This window comes from Pseudoliparis swirei, chromosome 24 (assembly GCF_029220125.1).
Source record: "Pseudoliparis swirei isolate HS2019 ecotype Mariana Trench chromosome 24, NWPU_hadal_v1, whole genome shotgun sequence".
NCBI classification, from domain to species: Eukaryota; Metazoa; Chordata; class Actinopteri; order Perciformes; family Liparidae; genus Pseudoliparis; species Pseudoliparis swirei.
This window is the reverse complement of record NC_079411.1, coordinates 9276275-9296854: the sequence shown is the minus strand read 5'-3', so window position 1 is coordinate 9296854 and position 20580 is coordinate 9276275. Positions and strand designations below refer to the sequence as shown.

The 20580-nt window shown below is 39.7% G+C and overlaps 1 protein-coding gene across 1 annotated transcript; it reads right to left on the bottom strand.

Moving 5' to 3' along the window:
* Positions 1-501: 501 nt before the first annotated feature.
* Positions 502-14883, bottom strand: LOC130190768 (broad substrate specificity ATP-binding cassette transporter ABCG2-like). The gene is given in 15 exon segments (XM_056410362.1): positions 502-1602; positions 1822-1934; positions 3045-3134; positions 3257-3411; positions 4069-4190; positions 4898-4987; positions 7044-7126; positions 8484-8734; positions 11230-11331; positions 11483-11634; positions 12519-12676; positions 12761-12913; positions 13407-13521; positions 13620-13679; positions 14669-14883. Coding segments are annotated over 15 exon segments (2007 nt in total). The 3' UTR covers positions 502-1454.
* Positions 14884-20580: the final 5697 nt, after the last annotated feature.

The window sequence follows — 20580 nt, the reverse complement described above, 5'->3', positions numbered from 1 at the left end:
TTGAACTGTACACAAAAATTGAATAATACTGCCAAATTATATAGTTATTTTCTGGAACCTTTTTGGAAATTATTAGGAAATCACTGCTCTGTAAAAGTATTCTTCTTATGATCATGACCCAAAACTCAACCAACAATCACAAACACTCAACAGAAAAACTGTAGGTCAACCTTAAAACACACTGCACTGAGAAAAAAACACAGATAGAACAAAGTTACATGAACATTTGTATGCATGTTTTCAAAAAGCTGTATTGTAATATAAATGGGTGGTATATTTTATTATAGCAGTTGATTCTAACCAAACAAAGCTCCGATCTGTTTGACCTAAATTCCACCAGCATTTTCACGTCTCCAAAAGAGGAAACATCCTCCTGGACTGTGCTGGTACAAATATTCCCGGCAGCTAAAAAGCACTCCCCTGCTCCGACTTGGATCACCAGACCATGTGTTCTTGCTTCTGCTGCCCACCTTCTCCCAGCGGATTAAACCAACCAAACCATCAGGAAAAAAAACCAGTTTCATTGTTGACAGATTAAGCCATTAAGACTGTACAGACATCTCAGGGATCAGCCAGGAGAACAACATCAATGTTCAGGACTATACATCCACAGTGACATCATATATCAGCAAGTGTGTTAATGATGTGGTGATCACAAAGACACTCAAATCAGTCCCCAACAAGAAAGCCTGAATGGCTGGAGAGGAGAGAAGAGGGCTCTATCCCCAAAAAGCTGCTTTTTCATCAGGTGACAATGAAGCGTGAAGAATAAAGCAGAAAGCATCGCCCTGGAGCAAGATTTAAAACTGGCACCAAAGAGGCAAAGCGGAGGCGTCAAGAGAGACCTCAGGACCAGCAACACTAAATATATGTGACAGGCGATCCAGAATGTGGCAGGTTACAAAAGCAGTAGCCGCACCCCGTGTGGGAGGCCACACAGATAACTCAACACCTTTTAAGCTGACTTTGATCTCCTCAACAAAGAGTCACGGACCGGCCATTGTCAGTGTCCACAGTGGATGTGAGAATACCCCTGATGAGAGTCAATATGAGTGCAACTGTTTGGCCTCATCACATCCCTGCATGTGCCAACCAGCTGAAGTCATGAATGACATTTTCACAGGAGAGTGTTCCCACCTGAGACCCAGCAGCCAGCTTGGCCCTTCACCAGTTTGCAGGTTTTTCTTTTAGCCGTATGGGATATGACACTATATAAATGTTAAACATAAACACACACAAAAAAGAGATGTTTTGGGAAAAAATTGCTTATTCACTTTGAGTTCGATGAGAAGATCAATACTCTGGTATCTAGATATGACAGTGGTTTCAGTTATCTAGATCTAACTGCACAAAAGCAAATAATGGTATACTATTATTTTACAGGTGAAGTGCTCAGTGAACAGCTATTGGCCTGGTTCATTGAAGCCAAAAATAAAAGATGCATAATCACACATTTAAGTAAATTTCTTGATGTAGCGGAGTTTCAGATAAGCGATGATGAGGAATATGAACATCAGAGTGATCAGCGCCACATGATTCTGCCACAATCCCCAGGTGCTGTACTCTATTCCCATGTGCTCCAGATACTGCTCTCCTGTACAGCTGAAAGAACAATCCCAAGTGGTCACTTGCACGGTATATATCAATATTCAAGCAGATTTAAGAAATGTGTGTCCACTGGCATGATGCCTATGACTGGAACAATGTTCACTTTTAACACGAAACACGGTGAACTAGCTCGACTGGAGGAGTCTTAATTTTTCCCCTTTGGTGTAAACCAGTAAGATACAAGCAGATCATAAAGCATGCAGGTCTACTCACATCTGGCCGCCGGACGTCATACTGCTGTTGGTCACTACATGGGACATGTTGCTGCTTTGGATCACAGCCTCGTCACAGAATTTCAAACCCACAAACTCATTAATCTCCAAGGCCTAAACATAGACAACGTAATCAATAAAATGCTTAGCAGGTCTTAGTCAATACAGTAGATTAGACACTAGACTGAGACGGCATGCTGGTCTGTGTTGATCAATGGAGGAATGAGGTCATAGCGTTACTAATTATCATTGTCCAAAAAAATGTGTCTTGGGCAAAATCGTTTTTAGTTTTTGTTTAACTCTTTCTATGTTTGTTGTGCACCAAAACTCCAACGCGTGTACATCAAAGCCTACTTGGCAATAAAATGTATCTATAAATATAACGAGGCTATAGTGTAGCATATGCACAGATCATAATTGTTATCAGTATTACAATATTACATCATCATCAGGTAGGCTTTGTGAACAGGGAGAAAGAAGGGATCACATTATTAAAGCCTGATAAATCAGGGCCAATCTATAGGCTGATATCAGTTTAATGCAGGTGTATCAGTATCAGCATTTAATATTGACCAATAAGTAACAAGACAGAGAGCTACTGCATCTCACATCTTTATCAGCAAAGAAGGAACCAGTGACTCGGACTGAGAGCTCGGTAAGAAGCCAGTAAGTGGACTTTGAGTTACTTAAACTTACATTACAATTTTTAAACTTACTGTTACCTTTTAGTCTGGGCATTCTGTTTTATATTTTGTATTCCTCTGTACATTTAATATGTTTCAATTATTGCACTGTGTTGATTGTTGCTGATTGTTATATGTTATTGTCCAAATAATTGTTGTTGCTGAAAATAATAAATACATAAATAAATTTAAAAAATAATGGCGGGCAACAAATCTTTTTCAGCTTTTAGTCACTAATGATTTTGGTGTTGGCTTAGACAATTAATATCTAGCTTGCATTCATATTTATTAAATGTAGAACTTGTTATTTTTAAACATTGTATATTGTGTGTGCTCACATAATTATTAGCTCAATTTGGGACCAAATCCTGTTTCACCAGGAGACACAGTATAAACCTTCATACCTGGTGAAGATCAAATCTGTATTAAACACATGTATTTTTTTGGTTGTAATAATTTATTTCTCTTGAACTATAAACATTTAGTTCTCACAATTATTTTATTGCAGGTCTTCTTGTCAAAACATTTAATCGTGACTTACTTCAAAGCAGTAGCGAGGAATGCTTAAGTATCGCAACCAAGACAGCCAGACCGGCAAGCTGGGTAAATTCACCAGCAGACCGGTGAAGATCTGAAAACACAACACAAACTCAACATTTTGACATCACTAACGGAAAAGCTCAAGCCAGTCATTGTTCTTGAAACCAATGTGTGTGCATATCTGAGTTGTCCCTATGCAGCTGTGTCTCTCACCATCATAAAGATAATGGTGATGGTTATTTAGACGTTGGCGAGAGCCACGAAGCTCTGGTCGGCTGAGATGGCCATCGTCAGGGCTGTGGCCGTGTAGCACACCAGAGTCACGGTCAGCGTGAAGATGAAAAAGGCTGCAGCTGTGGATTTGAGCCCTGAGGGTGCACGCACGCACACACACATTATTATCTTCGCCAAGTGTAAACTGTGGGGAGATCATGCATTCTGTCGTGTCTGCTACTCCTGGACTAATCAGCATGATATTTCCTGTGCTCATTTACGACGATGCTCAAGGACCTCACACTTTTTATATATTATATTATATATTTTCTACCATTACTAACTTTTTTACGAGTCGCTAGCGGCTGCAAATGATGAACAACTGTCTTAGTGGCAAAAGGCATTTCCGGCAATAAACTGTGCAAAAAGACAAGCCTGAGGCCACATTTGAGCTATTGGCGTGGTTCAAAAACTGACATCCATATTCAAGTTTGGTTTTATTTTGAACTGGAGCATCTGCAGCTTAATTTCCCACCTTATATGTTCCAATCAAAAGTGAGGCATGATACAAGATGAATAAATCCTTGTTTTTGTTGCCTTTGTTGCCAGTTTGGCTGTAAAGGAGTGAAAACTGAGTGAAATTCCACTCTTCTTCCTTTGGGAGTGAAGAGGGAGAAGCACCTGGAGCTCTGCTCTCCACTGAGAGCACTCCTCTACTGTCTAGACTGAAACACTGAGCATTCAAATTCAGTATTCAATCCAGTGCTATACACTTCCACACATTAATTAGTTCATGCATCTGTCAATCTTACCAATAATAAAGTAGACAATAACGCAGAGGACAACCGAGGTGATGGTGTGCAGAGCGAAGTCAGCCAGGATCAGAGAGATGAAGTAGACCGACACTCTGTAGTAGCCGCTGATGTACTCATGCCTGTCACAAGAACACACACACACACACACACACACACACACACACAAAGGAATACAATTCTAGCACGACACACTTATTCCAAATGTATTTTTTTTAATTATCCACATAGATGACATCATGATGTCAGTGTCCTGCACGACTTCTTGACTTGATTACAAACTAGAGGGCGACCAGTAGTGGATTTTGAAAGGCTGATATTATAACTATAGATTGGAGCACGATTAAATTGACAGATGATTAATCTGTCCGATACCCCGGCCGTGGATTAGACCGTTGGAATATGTTATATTTAATTACCATTGCAGGTGTTCTGCTCTGTGGTTTGTGACGGGCCGGGATTACTTCTGTTGTATTTTAAAATGCCTCTCGTACAAACCATTAATGTTGGCATGTTTTCCTGAGGGAAGGAGGATCCCAAAGTGTGCAATTTAATTTTATGAATGGATAGTTACGTGGCTGGATTATTTGGAAGAGTTCCCCCCCCCCCGTAGCTCACAGGGTTGTGTTACATATTAGAGAGATAACTTTTGTGGGGAGTACTTGGGAATACTTTGAAGTATTATTCATAGAGTGGTAAACTGCTTTCTGGAAAGACTATCAAAAATAATAAATATCTAATTAAAAATCTAAAGTCTGCCTTGTATTTAAGACAGGAACACACTGAGTACCCCCCCCCCCCCCCCCCACCCTCAACCTCTATTACATACACAAACAGCTTCCTCTCGGTGATGAAGAGCTCAGCTGAAGCCAAGGTGTTGAAGCACTGGTTGATTGTGATGAAGAAGAAGACGCCCACCCTGTTAGAACAGAGAAACAAAACCTGATCATTGAGTCTCTCTTCGGCATTATTGCAACATTCCATATCATATTCCACAAATACCACAGGTGCTGGTTCCAGATGTTCACAGTGAGAAAGAGCACACCGATGATATGTATTATCGAATACAAAGCGAATGACAAAGGAAAACAAAGAAAGGGATTGAAGTTTGGTAAATAACAACTGGTATTTTCCAGACAAACAAAATGAAAGCTGGAGCTCATTTACTACCCAGTAGCCAGTGTGTGAGTGTCAGATGAAATGATATCAAGTTATGTTTATTCGTGACTCACAAGTCTAATATACTTAACTTTATGTCATTTCAGAACCTGCCATTCCCTCCCTGTCCAGCAGCTGTCCACAGTCTGTTTCCGCCCCCTGATCGCCACACACACCTTGTTCACAATCCCCTTCATGGATTCTCGAGAATAAGTGACCATCCAGATCGTGTGGTGTGCCCTCCTGTCATAGCGTCCACGTCTTTGTCTTGTTATTACTGCAAGCCTTAGTCCTTCACCTTTACCTGCCCTTTTAGGCTGGTCTGCGTGTGTGTGTGTGTGTGTGTGTGTGTGTGTGTGTGTGTGTGTGTGTGTGTGTGTGTGTGTGTGTGTGTGTCCAGAGGGAATGAAAGAGCAGGCAAGAAAGCAGGAACATTTGTATTGAAAACGTTTTCATAAAAAATCGGATTGGCCTCTATAGAGACCATCGATCAAATTATTTTTTTATGTCAATAACAACTGGTGGCTGATCAATCAACGCATCCTTAAAACTGTAGGACATTCTAATATCTGAAAGGTAAATATGAAACTACAGCCAGCAGCCTGTTCGCTTGGTTTAATCAATATTTCATGTCTTGCTATATCTATCTATGTCTTCAAAGTGTACATATAAAAGTAACACATGTTGGTTCTACAGCAGGTTATGGGCTGAACTATTTACTGGGGTCCAGAAAATGGACTACTTGAATAAGTAGGTACCATAACATCTAAATAGTTTATTTTAAGTTTAACTCTAATGAAACATGCTTTGTAAATGAAATAGTTTCCTATTACACCGACAAGAATTGACTCCACATGTACATGCAGGGACTTAAGGTCATTTGATGCCGATTCAATGTTTCACCCTCCTGTTACCTTTATATTTAAATTATTAGAATTAATATTGTTAAAGGGGGACTGACTCCACTTTGTCCCTGCACAAAAGGAGGGAGGTCTGAATAACTTGAGACATTTAAGCCGTGTACACTGGTGTCAGCTATACTGCTTAAGCATTGACCATGAAATATAATGACATTAGGTCCTTATATTTCACTGAACCAATGACATTAGGTCCTTATATTTCACTGAACCATACACAGAAAAAAAGAGGGAGACTATTGAGATCTACAATGTGCTTCACTGAGTTTTTGAGTACCAGGTTGTGCCCAATAAAACACGGTAAGAGGATTAGCCATGCAGGAACTCTACTTTTAACACTTCTTTATTAACAGTAAATGACTGACTTCAAAACAACTCAGACCAGTTGCAGTGTATAAATACAGTTTTTAAATGATATCATGTTCATGGAAGAGGTCTATGCCAATGATTGTGAGACCTTGTGCTTGTGGAAAGTTTCTCTAATGTGTCTTTCGTCAACCTTCAACAGTCTTGGTTAACCCATTGATTTTGCTACCTGACAGTTGAGTGAGTGATTTTTGGGCGTGTTTTTTTATGGTTAGCTATTATAACGTATTATTCCATTATTATAAAATGACTAAAGTCATGGTTTCCAAGTCCCCCTTTCTAAAAAAACAAAAAAAGTCTCTTCAAATGTTTTAAATGCCTCAAAAAAGCCGCGTCCCAAAAATATATTGAATGACGCGTTGTGATAGTTTTTCATAGTGTAATTACCAGATTACCAATCACCAGAAAAGATACGGAGGCCATGACCTCACCATCCTCATTGGTAGCCATGGACTTCTGTGCAGTAAATATATTTGGATGGATGAAAACAGAGGATTTGAGAGGACACGTGCAGTATTTCCGCAGGTTTCTCACCTGTTCTGCAGACCACTCGCATCATTTTTGGCATTGGAGAAAAGGAGTCCAACAAAGAGGGCGAGGAAAATGCTGACCATAATCTGCACAAAGAAATCCACATAATTTGAATGGAAGCATTAGTGACAAACTTGAAAGATCTGCTTTTTTAAATTAGCAACCGGGGTCAAAACCCTATCAATGCTGGGAAGAACAAATTTACTGTGTGAAAAACGGTTTTGGCTTGTGGCCGTCATTCAGGTCACCGTACAACACTTTGCAAAGAACAAGCTAATCATGAAATCATCCTCCACGGCGCTGGAACCAGAACTGGTGGTGGGGGAGGACAATGTTGAAGAGTGAGAAAAGTTAAAGCGACACAAGTTTTAAGCCTAACAAATTTACAGATTATGATGGGACTAAGTGGTTCCCAGGGTGAAGGGATAAACTAATAAGGTTGAAGCTTTTTCACCTCATTCCCCGCAGCCCCTCATGTGAAAGCGGGGCAGTGGAGTGATAGCTCATGAAGGCATCATGTGATGAGTCCCCGACCAGGGCCAAGGGGCTTTGTCCAGATATGATATCAGTTCAGATCCTAGCCCAAAGAGGCAAGAGTCGGGTCGCAACAGTCACCAAAGCCGATTATCGCACCCACGCCACCTAGAGCCTCTCTTGTAGGATTATTTTGATTTATTTAGGGCCAAGTAGCTGTTAACAATTCTTAAAGTGAGGAGACTTCTGACGGCATTTTGCCGCCATGGGGTGACTAATGAGAGCATTAAGTCTCAACCCCTCCAAAGTGCTGTCTATGCATCCTGTTGAAGATGATAACAGCACTGACAGATTATTTTTCGGATATTTTAACTCTTTGGGGTGTAAGAACAAAGTAACAGTGATAGTGGCACAACCTCATGTTTAAACCTTTAACCTTAAATCTGAAAACTGAGATGTTTATTAAAAATGCATCCGTCAAAGCTTATTTAACTCACTTGAGACGTGATGTAAAAAATCCACGGAGTTTTAAATCTCAGATCAATACAAATAAGAGAATTAAGTATTCTGCATAGTTTTTTTTCTCCATTTGGAGCATATATTATCACACTTGTCATGGAGATGTCATTGTTTAAACACTTGCAGATGCAGCTGCTGCCACCAGAAGAAATTCAGAGGAGAATAAATGTGTAAATATGAAACTACAGCTAGCAGCCAGTGTGCTTGGCGGTAAACGGGGAAACCGCGACCTTAAATCTGTCAAAAGGTTAACAAAGAATCTTCCTACAAGATTCTGGGCAAAAGTCAGCAAGTTTGAGAAGTGAAGAATAATTTATTAAAGATGTGCTCTGTTATTTATTTTATAATTTATATGACAATATGTCCATTGCAATAATAATAAAACAACAGATGGCTTCAAGTTCATCATATTCCTATATTGATGATGAGGTGAGTAATAGGGATGTATACCTGGGACAAAGACACCTGTGGGTTCAGTATGAGGCTTTGGAAGGTTCTCGTGAAAACCCAACGTAGCTGGTGGAAGAAGGAGGTGTTGTAGGTGACGGTGTCGGATGTTGAATCTGAGATACACTTCTTCTCCTTGACGATGCGCTCCAGCTCAGCTCTCGTGTTGCTGGAGTAGCTGCTGTTCCTGTACTCCTTCACCAGGTTCTCTTCGATCATCTGCCTGGAGTCGATGAGCTCCTGAAAGTCCAAATCTGGCCATGCACAGGAGGAACGTGACAGATGTAAGAACTAGAAAGACTCTTCTAGACACTAAAGATCCCATGAATTCAATTCAATTCAGTTTATTTGTATAGCCCAATTTCACAAATTACAAATTTGTCTCGGAGTGCTTTACAATCTGTACACATAGACATCCAAATAACCCTTCAGGGGAAAAAAGGAAGAAACCTGGAGGAGAGCAACAGAGGAGGATCCCTCTCCAGGATGGACAGATGCAATAGATGTAATGTGTACAGAAGGACAGATTTAGAGTTAAAATACATTCAATGAATATGACAGAGTGTATGAATAGTTCATAGTAGGCATATTCCGATGGAACCTCCACGATCCATCAGGCAGATGGCGAGTCTCAACAGGACAGTGGATGTAGTCATCGGCAGGACAGGCATATGATCCCCAGATCCATCCATCAGATAGATCGATGTCGTATGATAGGGTCCCATGACCCCCATGAGAGAAAAAAAAAGGGGACTAGCGGGAGAAAGCAGAGCAATTGCGTATGAAGGAGAAAAGGAAGAGAAAGGAGAAAAAAAAGAAAAGAAATAGGTACTCCGCCCGGCCCGTATAAGCCTATAGCAAGCCATCAAAGGGGGGCTGGACCAGCAAACCTGATTCAGCAACAACTATAAACCTAACTCAAGAGGAAGGTCTTAAGTCTACTCTTAAACGAGGTGACTGTGCTGTGTCTGCGGACTGAAATTGAAGCTGGTTCCATAAAAAGAGCTGATAATATAAAAGCTCTGGCTCCCATTCTACTTTTTAAGACTCTAGGAACAAAGTCAAGCCGCATTTAGTCAAGTAGGTCTGCTCTTAGTGACACAAGACAATGACAAGCTAAGAAAGAATGGAATATCATCACCAATCAAGGTATCAGAAGAAAAGAAGAATTTTGATTTGATTTTTTTTTTACTGGGAGAGTGCTAGCAGCAGTGTGTGCAGGGAGTGATTCTTTCTCTTTTCTTAGTTTTGCTGAGCTGCAGCATTCTTTCTCAACTCAGGGGAGGGAGAGACTTATTAGAGCAGCAGCCTAAGGAGTTGTTGTAATCCAGTCAGTCAGTAAAAAACAGTGAACAAATTTTTTCTGCATCTTTTGAGATTTTGAAATATTACGATGAGATGAAGATCCAGTCTTGATTTTTTTTGCGGTGGAGTTAAGGACAAGTCGATCAAAAGATAACGCCCAGAGATCTTACAGTGGTGTTGATGCCAGGGCAATGCCGTCTACAGAATCCACATCTCTGAGGTGCTCAGGGCCAAAAAACTACTTGGTTTGTCTGGGTTTAACATCAAGAAGTTGATGTTTTTTTTTTAAGTTATGAATTTTACAGAGTTGTTTTTGCTCTCCTCTGGTTTCTCGATAAATATATTGAGTGTCAATCTGCATAACAATGAAAGTTTATATGTTTGTTTCTGATAATATTGCCCAAAGGAAGCATGTATAAATAAATAAAATTTCCAAGCACAAGAACTTGTGGAAACTCGTGATTAACGTTGGGTGTTATCGGCGTCATCGTTTACAAATACAAACTGAGATCGATCTGATAAAGGATTTAAACCAAATTAGTGCCGTGCCTGAAATGCCAATCGACTGCAACAGGATGTCATGGTCAATGTGTCGAATGCAGCACTAAGGTCTAACAAGACCAGGACAGAGGAGTCCTTTATCTGCTGCCATTAAGAGTCATTTGTAATTTTTTCACAGTGCCGTCTCGTGCTGTGGGTTTTCTAAATCCTGATTGAAATTTCTCAAATAAACTATTATGATGTAGAAAGTCGCACAACTGATTTGCGACCACTTTCTCAAGGATCTTGGAGAGGAAGGGGAGGTTAGAGATCGGTCTGTAGTTAGCATTGGATAAAAAAATAATAAGCATGGTGTAGACCTTCATTGTGAACTGGATGAATATTTAGACTATAAAAGAGTTTAATGATGTGTGAGTAAAACACGTTGCTCTTCCTCTTGCAAATAATACAAAAATAAAACAGAGAGGTTTTTATTATCACCAGCGTTTTAGCATTTACAAATGGTGTTCCGCTGTGATCTGTAATTTGTCATGCTCTGTTTCGTCTGTTTTATTCAATTTTAGTTTATTTCTATCTTCTAATTTTGATATTTCGATATCTAATATATGTGTATTTGTATTTCTTGTGTTTATTTTATATCTGGCCTTAATGCCTTTCATAAACACTCACAAAGAACTTGGTGAAAGGTGCTAAATATATAACTCAAATAAAAACACTCATCAGATATCAAAAAATGGCATAAGAATGCTTTCTAAATAGTAAATAAAGGCTTTTTAAAAGAAGTAAAACACAGGCTTAAAGTAAGGACAATTATGTCAAATTCCTATTCTATCTTTTATTTGGACAATTTTTTTTTATTATTTAAAAATCCATCCTACGATGCAGACAGACAGTTTTTGCTTCGGACATCTTCTAGACAATATTATTTTTAAAAGGACACTACCTCTAGTGCCATGGCCTTTGTTAATGGCTGTGCTGTTGAAGTCTCCATTACATATATCGAGAAAGAAGTCAGCCGGGTTGTTGTGGGGCTCACAGTGGTAGCCTGGAAGAGAGATCACAATGATTACGATCTAAAATTAATTTGTGCAGCACAACCATCTATATTTATTTCCAGGTGACATTAAAAACAGCAGGGACAGCATGAAGATGTACGACGGTATCTTATGTGGTGATAACCGTTTCCACATCCTCACCGATGTTGGCAAAGTAGTCCAACGCGTTGGGCCCTGGTCCATGATAAACAATTTTACCAGTGACCAGCAGAGTCACAGTGTCAAACAGTATGTAGATGGAGTACCGGGGTTGGTGGATGGACATAATGATGGTTCTTCCACGACTGGCCATTCTGAAAAGCCACATAGTAAAACATATATTAATAATAAATACAATAAAGATTCCTTCTCATTGCAAAAACAAAACAACAAAAAACTATTGCCTCATTTTTACTGTATCAATTAATTCATTATAATTTAAGACTGTAAAAGTCACTAACACGTGCCACATAATATACCGTTGCTCTGTGAAATAACTTTGATGAATACAAGAAATTTGCTTTTTATTGACATTTTTCTTATTGGGATTTGATCGAGCAATGTTTTTTTTTAAAGGTTTTTTAAAAAGATTTATTCTCTTTTCTTCCTCTAATTTCACAGAATATTTTTTTAAGTATGTGACGTTGATTCTATAGGACGATGTACAATGTTTATAATTAGAAGTATGTTTGATATAGTCGGTGTGCAGGCGTTACCTCTTTCAATAATAAACAATTTATCGTAGATTAAATAAGCAAACAGTGAATTGATTTAATAATTAGAGATGTTTTTTAAAATAATTTGATGGGTCATAGTTGCATAGTCTTCCTAACATTGTCACCTAGTTGTTAATTTGTCCAAAGTCGGCGCTCATTATTTCATTAAAAAAAATTATGTCAAATTAAAAAAACTTTTTAGAACAGTAGGCACTAAATGCAAACTTGATAAAAACATAATATTGGCCTTATTGACCTTGAAAATGTATATACAAAAAATGCATTGAAACCAGAAATTCAGTTTATGTGGCACACATGTACATATCATTTAGTTTTATTTTCAGAAAGTGTTTTAAAGTGTTTTCAGTTTTAAATTACACTGTATTGGATACAGGTTTAATTTAGGGGAACAGACAAAGCTGGAGACTCTGAATATAAACCACAGTACAATCAGAAGAATGGCAGAGAAGCTTCTTTACGACCTTTTCAGCAACAGCAGCACAGAGTTAGCGGTGCTGGCATCCAGTCCTGTAGTCGGTTCATCCAGAAACAGAACGGAGGGATCAGTAATCAGCTCCATGGCGATGTTCGTCCTCTTCTTCTCTCCTCCTGAGATCCCCCGCGTCAACGGTGTGCCCACCTGAAGACAAACAGCCGCATACATCTGTCATAGCTCTCACCAGATGTCTTAGATAAGAAGATAGGTGACTGTGTGAATCTTCACCTTGGAGTCCGCGACCTTGGTGAGACCCAGTTCTTCAATGAGGTGATTGACTCGCGCCTCCTTTTCACTCTGAAGCACGGAGCTCGGCAGCCGCAGTGCTGCAGAAAAACGCAGATTCTCCCTCACAGTCAGGATGCCCATGACTACATCTTCCTGTTAAGAGGTGACAAGAGCTTGAGGTCAAAGGTCAGAGACAGGGCCGATAGTATTACGACATTTCCACAGAGTAATGCAGAGACTTGATGATCTAACAGTGTTTAGAAACTAGCGACCTCTGTGTTTAAAGCTGCTATCATCATTATTTGTATATCAACAAAGGCTCGATCACCCAACTCTGCAGTTCCCCTCAGCTTCATGCAGCTTTTTGTGTCTTTCAGCTCTTTGTTTTGATTTTACAGCCCTTTACTGTTTAGATTCAAGGCTGCCGTTTTGAGTGAAAAAGCTCTAATACACATACTGTCCTCTTCCTGCTCAGCATCAACACCAGACAAGTTAACAACAAGCTGTCAAACATAACGGACCATTTAGCAGCTGAAGATATTCGACTCAGGAGTTAGTGAGGACCAAACCAGAGAGTGCACGTCAGCCGGCCACACAAATAAATCTGTTCATGCAGGTTTAAGTAATTAAAACAATTGAGATGCACCTGAACCACATAGCCAGCGAGGGACTTGAAGTTTGGAGGCTGTGGTGCGTTGTCAATGAGTACTTCTCCTGTGAGACCTGAAGGATCCTTTCTCGCAGCCAGAATATCCAAGAATCTTTCAACAAAAACAACCCAAAGCAATATTTAAAAATACAACAAATACACGTGACTATTTTCAATGTGTTTTTTATTGGAGATCAATGTGATACTCACGAAGATTTTCCACTTCCAGTAGGTCCAAGAATAGCGTTGAGGCCAGGTCTTAAAATTCCACTGCAAGACAATGACACACAACTCTCTGTAAGCAATTCAACATGGATGCATCAATTGAAATGCAAAGATCACGGCATATTAAAATTGTTTGCATTCATAACCCAAGATATTCACTTAATTCTTTAATTTGTATAATAAAGGACTGAGAGGAGTTAAAAAAAGAAAGAAAGGGATTCTTGGACATGTGATAAAACCCTTTAATCACTTTCATCATTGCGCTATTTCTAAATAAACTGTCCTCCCTGATCCCAAATAAAATAATATCCAGGAAAATATGTTGCTGTTTTGACAGATGTCAAAAAACATGTCTTAAAAGCTGCATATTAACAAAACTAAAAATGTATTTGGTCATGTAAAAAGCAAATTCTTTGACTTTAGAAAGAGTTAGCGATATAAAATGGAATGATAAGACTTGAATAAAATCCAGACAGTGGATCACGTGAAAGTGTTTAATTCGTTTCCCTGGCAGACGGCTCTTTAGTGCACCAGAGAGATTATATGCAAGAAACCATGCTTAATTTCATTTAATTAACCCAGAGGCGGGAAAAGGCCGAACAACTTGTGTGAAATGAGTCATTCTTCCATGAGAAATGTCAGTTGTATTTAATACCATCAGAAAGGAACCAATGAGTCTATTCACTATTATTCTACTTTGGATTAAGACACAATAGTCATGTTGACTTGCAATAAAAAAACTTCTCGTTTTTTGCCTCCTAAATTAAAAATGTCTGCGATAATTAATCTTTTTGTCCTGTTTCCAAAGAAATTGCTTGGTCTAATAATGTCCTAATTATTAGAGAAAGCAACAACTGTTCAATGCACCACAGAGAAAAAACCTTTGGATCTCTATGACCATTTGGGTCTTGTTTTGCACCATGTTAGTGTGTGAATGGGAAGAAAAAATAAAGAAGAGGACATAAAGAGACAGATGGAAAAGAAAAAAAGAATAAAAGGTAAAGAAAGAGAGTTTAGAATTTGTACAAACTGACTTGAGGTCGAACAGTATTTCCCTGTGACTTGTTTTCCTTTTGCAGAAGAAGCCGCTCCTCAGCAGAACTTTGTACTGGATGTTGTGGAAGCTCACGGTGGAGCCACACGTCAGCGTCTTCGGGTCCACGTCTGGGACGTCCTTTGACCGGGCCATCCCGTTGGCGTCGACATCTTCTGTCATGGCAATGTTGATGTGACAACCCTTCTCCATCATCCTGTACAGCAAATGTCTTATGAAACAATAGAGCGAGTAAGGAATGCACCGCACGCACCAAATCTCACATGTATATATGAATGCTGTTAAATTGACCAAAAAATGTGATGTGTAAGGATCTTGGGGGCTTACAGTAACACTGAAGCTCAAATAAATTCCCGGGGCAATTCCATGTGCACACACACACTGCTGGTTATGGCACGTTTTCAATCGGTAAATAATGCTAAAACTCCACACCCAGCTTCCATGATTTATTACCTTTGCATTGAAAATGCGGAAGGTTATGTTTTGATCGCCGTGTATTTATTACCTTCGCATTGAAAATGCGGAAGGTTATGTTTTGATTGCCGTGTATTTATTTATTTATATATTTATTTATTTGTATGCGTGTTATTCGCATAACAAAAAAAGTTTTAAACCGAATCGCATGAAATTTGGTGGGATGATTGGTTATTATCCGGGGACCATTTGATTAGATTTTGGGATCGATCGGGTCAAAGGTCAAGGTCATGAAAAGGTCAACATCTTCTTGAATCGCATGCAATTTGGTGGGATGATTGGTTATTATCCGGGGACCATTTGATTAGATTTTGGGATCGATCGGGTCAAAGGTCAAGGTCATGAAAAGGTCAACATCTTCTTGAATCGCATGAAATTTGGTGGGATGATTGGTTATTATCCGGGGACCATTTGATTAGATTTTGGGATCAATCGGGTCAAAGGTCAAGGTCATGGATAGGTCAAAATCTTCTTTTTACCATAGCACGGTCAATTGTTATCCAATTGGCATGCAACTAATGCCAAAATGTTCATAATTCAATGCCCAATCTTGTGATATGCGAAGGTATGCGCTCTACCGAGTGCCCATTCTAGTTTATTTATGTATTTGTATGCGTGTTACTCGCAAAACTAAAAAAGTATTAAACCGAATCGCATGCAATTTGGTGGGATGATTGGTTATTATCCGGGGACCATTTGATTAGATTTTGGGATCGATCGGGTCAAAGGTCAAGGTCATGAAAAGGTCAACGTCTTCTTTTTACCATAGCGCGGTAAATTTGTATCCAATTGGCATGCAACTAATGCCAAAATGTTCATAATTCAATGCCCAATCTTTTGATATGCGAAGGTATGCGCTCTACCGAGTGCCCGTTCTAGTTACAAATGTTTTAGCACCAAACTAGTTTTTTTAGTTCTTTTTTTTCCAAAGGGTATTGTGTGAGTTTAAAATGTGCACATGCTCACACACATCTACTTAAAGTGTTACCGTTGGTATCACTTTAAAGGGAAAGTTATTCTAGAAAAAAAAATCAGATCAATCAGTGCACATTATGGTTGTAACAATAATTTCAAACAAATGCATCATCAAATGAATAACACAGATTGAAGCAGTGATGTTGAGCCACTCATATGTATGCCTGTACAATGTTCCTTTAATGGAATTGTTTTAAGGATGTCTTATGTTTATATATTTTTTTATTTAAATTGCCACTGTAGTCGTATTTAAAAAAAAAAATTGAGAACATTATATATCATAAGCACCCCATCATTTTTTTGTTTCAGGCACATTGTTTTTCACTCCTTGATGACTGCTACTGCTTCAGGCAAGTAATATTGCAACTGCAAGCCTTGTGTTCGTTATTTTCGAAATACATATTATCAATAACCATCAAAAGATACACAGGACACAATATCAATACTTAAAGATTCTTACACTACTTGACTTTCTTATAACTTTAATATCAGTGGATTTAAAGCACTAAAAGTTCTTATAACAGAAAGTAATTTATTACCCGATAACAAAATATTATTTTCTAAACTAACCAATTTATAGATTGGCCTATGAAATGTCACACAATAGTGAAGAAATGTAGAATCCAGTTACTCAAGTCAAAAGATTGCATGTCAGTTTAATATCAAACACTTCCATGCAGTAAATCTCTATTTGAGAAGCTAAAAACTGCCATTTCTGGATGAAAACTTCATTCAAAAATCAATTGATGATCAAAATAGTTGATTACGTTTATGTCCATTAACTAATTGATTTGTTAGAACTCTACTTTATAACAGTCATTGTTTTTAAGTAGCTATTCCCTCTTTCTCCATCTTCAATTAGACCGAGCAACTAATTCATACAGAATCAAAATGTAAAACCATAACTCGTCATCCTGATGCTGTTGCAAAGAAAGGAAAAGTTCAGTTGCAGTAACTTACCGAGCTGTGAGACTGAGGAGTCTGCTGGTGTGGAGAGACTGTGCAGGTTCACGAGTCAGCTCAGGACAGCAGGTGTCTCACCATCCAGCCCACTCAGCTGAGACCTCACCGAGCTTAAAGGGTACCTGTTGAGATCGCGAATATGTAGCCGGATCAAAAGATAATGTGTTTCTAAAGGTTATTCATGCACTGATGGTCCAGTATTCAATAACAATACGTAGTTTAGGCTGTTCAAAGTCCCTCAACTCCGACAAGCTTCATTGCACTGGTGCTTGAATATGGCGCCGGTGGTGTGACGTCACATCGTTGATAGATCGACAGCCAACCACAGCGGATGTGTTCAGAAACCAATGTAAACAACGTCGAGCGCTCGCAAACAAATGCTGAGAACTTGATAATAATAAAGAAAACGGGCGAAATATGGACGATGAAAGATTGTCAGATTCAGCAACTGGATACTTGTATGAACCATTAAAAGCAGACTATCCCCATTTAGTTAATTGTGACAGCGATAGCGATGATTCTGATGAAGTTGATGCGAAGGACCGCGGTACAGATGCTTCACCGTGCGGACCGTGCACGCAAGTCGGCGGACGTTTGGTGCAGTTGTGGGAAATGTGCCACAAAAAACAGATAGAGTGCATTTGTTGTAAAGAACACAAACTTATGTCCGATGATATAGTGTCATTAGACCTCATCTGCTTCACACAAAGCGTGAGCTTGATAGCTACATCGCGCATAAGCCAGCGCTGGAGATGTCTTTCATTGATGCAATGATCGGCCCGACATGTTCGGGGCCTGCCGAGGAGAAACTGTCAAATCGGTAAGTTTGCCAGTTGTTTCATGTGGGCTAATTTGCGATCACCAGAGTTGGTGATTATATTACTAATATTCTGAATATATTCACTTTTATTCTCCATGTTTAGAGGCCTAACATTTGCCTGCATACTATCGCCCATGATTATGATGATCCTTTAGCATAGACTAAGAAGCCCATACTTTATATAGCGGTCTCAGTAGGCCGCGCACCATGGAGGCAACGCGTGTAGAAGTGGCTCCGGATCGGCTGAATTCCTTTCAACGACTCTACGTCATAGTGACCTTTGACATGAGTAAATAACTGGCAATATGTCTGCGCACTGAAGCGTTCACGGACTCGGAATGTTGACAAAGAAATTTAAAGCCTCGGGCTATGCGTGACTTGTTGACAATAGCGGCGGGGAAAATATGATTTATTTGATGCGCCTAATGGATGTAGCACGTTGTTGTTTTGGGCTACAGGTACCCTTTAACAGCAGTTTAACCCTTTGTTTACCACAGCGTCCAGGGGTTTACGCATCAATTCCAGTTCCCACATGTTAACTATGAATCCTTTATATATACCAAGGTTTGTCACAGAGTTCCACAAGGTAATTTACTCAACTTAATTTTCACCCTATGCTTCATTTATGTAACACTATTTCTAGAACACACTCCAAACACCTTAAATGTTATGCAGATGATACCCAAGTGTTGATTTTTTTTATTTTATTTTACATTTATTTAACCAGGAAATGCCTCATTGAGATTAAAAATGTCCTTTACAAGAGTGTCCTGGCCAAGACTGCAGCAGCAGCACGTCACACAAAGTTCCATACAATACAACATAAAACAGTGACAGACAATATTTTTTTTTAAACACGAAAAACAAAATCACAGCATGAATAAAACCAAAACTAAGACTCAAGTCAACACAACCCAGCTTACACAGGAGCACATACCTCCGTCATATAAAACATCTACAGCTAGATGAATTTCCCTCCAATCTTTTCAATCTATTTTTAAAAACACCTAAGGAGACCGGTTCCCGGAGACCCAGGTCTGTCTGCAGCAAATTCCAAGCCGCAGGAGCAGCAAACTTAAAACCTCTTTTTCCCAATTCCAAACGGACGTGAGGGACGGAGAGCAAGAGGAGGCCTTGAGCAGAGGTCACAGAGCGAAGATGGTAGCTTCCAGGGTTTTTCAGCTGAATTAGAGTACAAAGATACGATGGAAGTACATGTAGAATAGCCTTATAAATAAGGACATGCCAATGATTTTGTCTACGGATGGACAGAGGAGTCCAACCAACCCTCGCATACAGGGAGCAATGGTGAGTCAGAGCCTTAAGATTAGTTATGAACCTCAATGCTCCATGGTAGACAGTATCTAAAGAGTGGAGACATTGAGAAGATGCATGCATATATAAGACATCACCATAATCAATTGATGAATTATATATTAAACTCCAAGCATGTTTTTAGGAAAAATGTTTTAACTCCAAACAACCTCCTATTCCCTCTGGTCCTATACTGACATGACCACCATTGCCAAAGCTCTACCTAGAATGTTAAGGGGGGGGGGGGGGGGGGAAGGGGTCAAGCCTGGGTCACCACGTTTGAAGAACACACTGAAGGATTTACTATCGCGGTGGGAGATGTCAAAGTAATTCTCTGTTATCAACTGAACGAAGCTGTTGTAGCTGATATTTACAGCCAATATGAGAATGGCTTTGACAGACAATGTTCACAACCCTCAACAAATATCGCCCAGTTTTGTGACAAGCCATCAAAGACCTGAATCCCACCGCAGCAGAACCAAACAAAATTAACCTGTATGAATGGTCCCTGGAAACTCCTATCATCGACTTCATACAAGAGCTTCAGGCAAAGTGGAAGAAACCCACCCTCACTGATTGGGACAACTCTTCTATGTCCATAACGTTCTTCATGGACAAACTCATTCTACCAATGCCAAAGAAAATTCAAGAGGAAATCCTAGACGTTGTAGGATTCGCAGAAAAGTCATGGCCGGAGCGCCAGAGTCATATCGTGCATTATCCCAACCGATATCATGCAGCTCAGAAGAAGCAAGAAGAAGAGGAGCAAGTTCACACCAAAGGACCTTACGAAGTGGTAGTCAGATTAAAAACCAAAGTCTTTAATTGGCAAACATTTAGAGACAAACTGGCACAGAACAAGGGGTTGACAGACTAAATGCACAGGTGAACGAGGCACAGGTGGAAACAATTAGGGCGGGGCTTGCAATCACACAGGAGGGCGGTACACGAGGAGGGAGGAGACGAGAGACAAGGTGAGTGACAGACAACACAACAGAAACAGACAGTGAACACATAACTACCCAGAAGGTCTGGGTGTAACTACCAGGCAATCAAGGGAACGGCCTCTGTCTTCAGGTGTTGCCTATAGCAGCCTCCAGGCTCATCAGCTAAAAGATCAAACACAAAACAAACAGGACCCAGAGCCCTAATGGAAGGGAGGGGTCGTCACACAGGACACGCATTTGCCACAAGGCTATTGCGTATCGCCATCAATGTTTAACTGCCTATTGGCGTCTGACTTATTGTCACTCGATGTTCCATTCACGGTCATTCAGTATGTCGATGAGAGACTTATTGGCTCATAATCAAAAGAGCAGTGTGAAGCAGACTCCATGGCAGTTCTT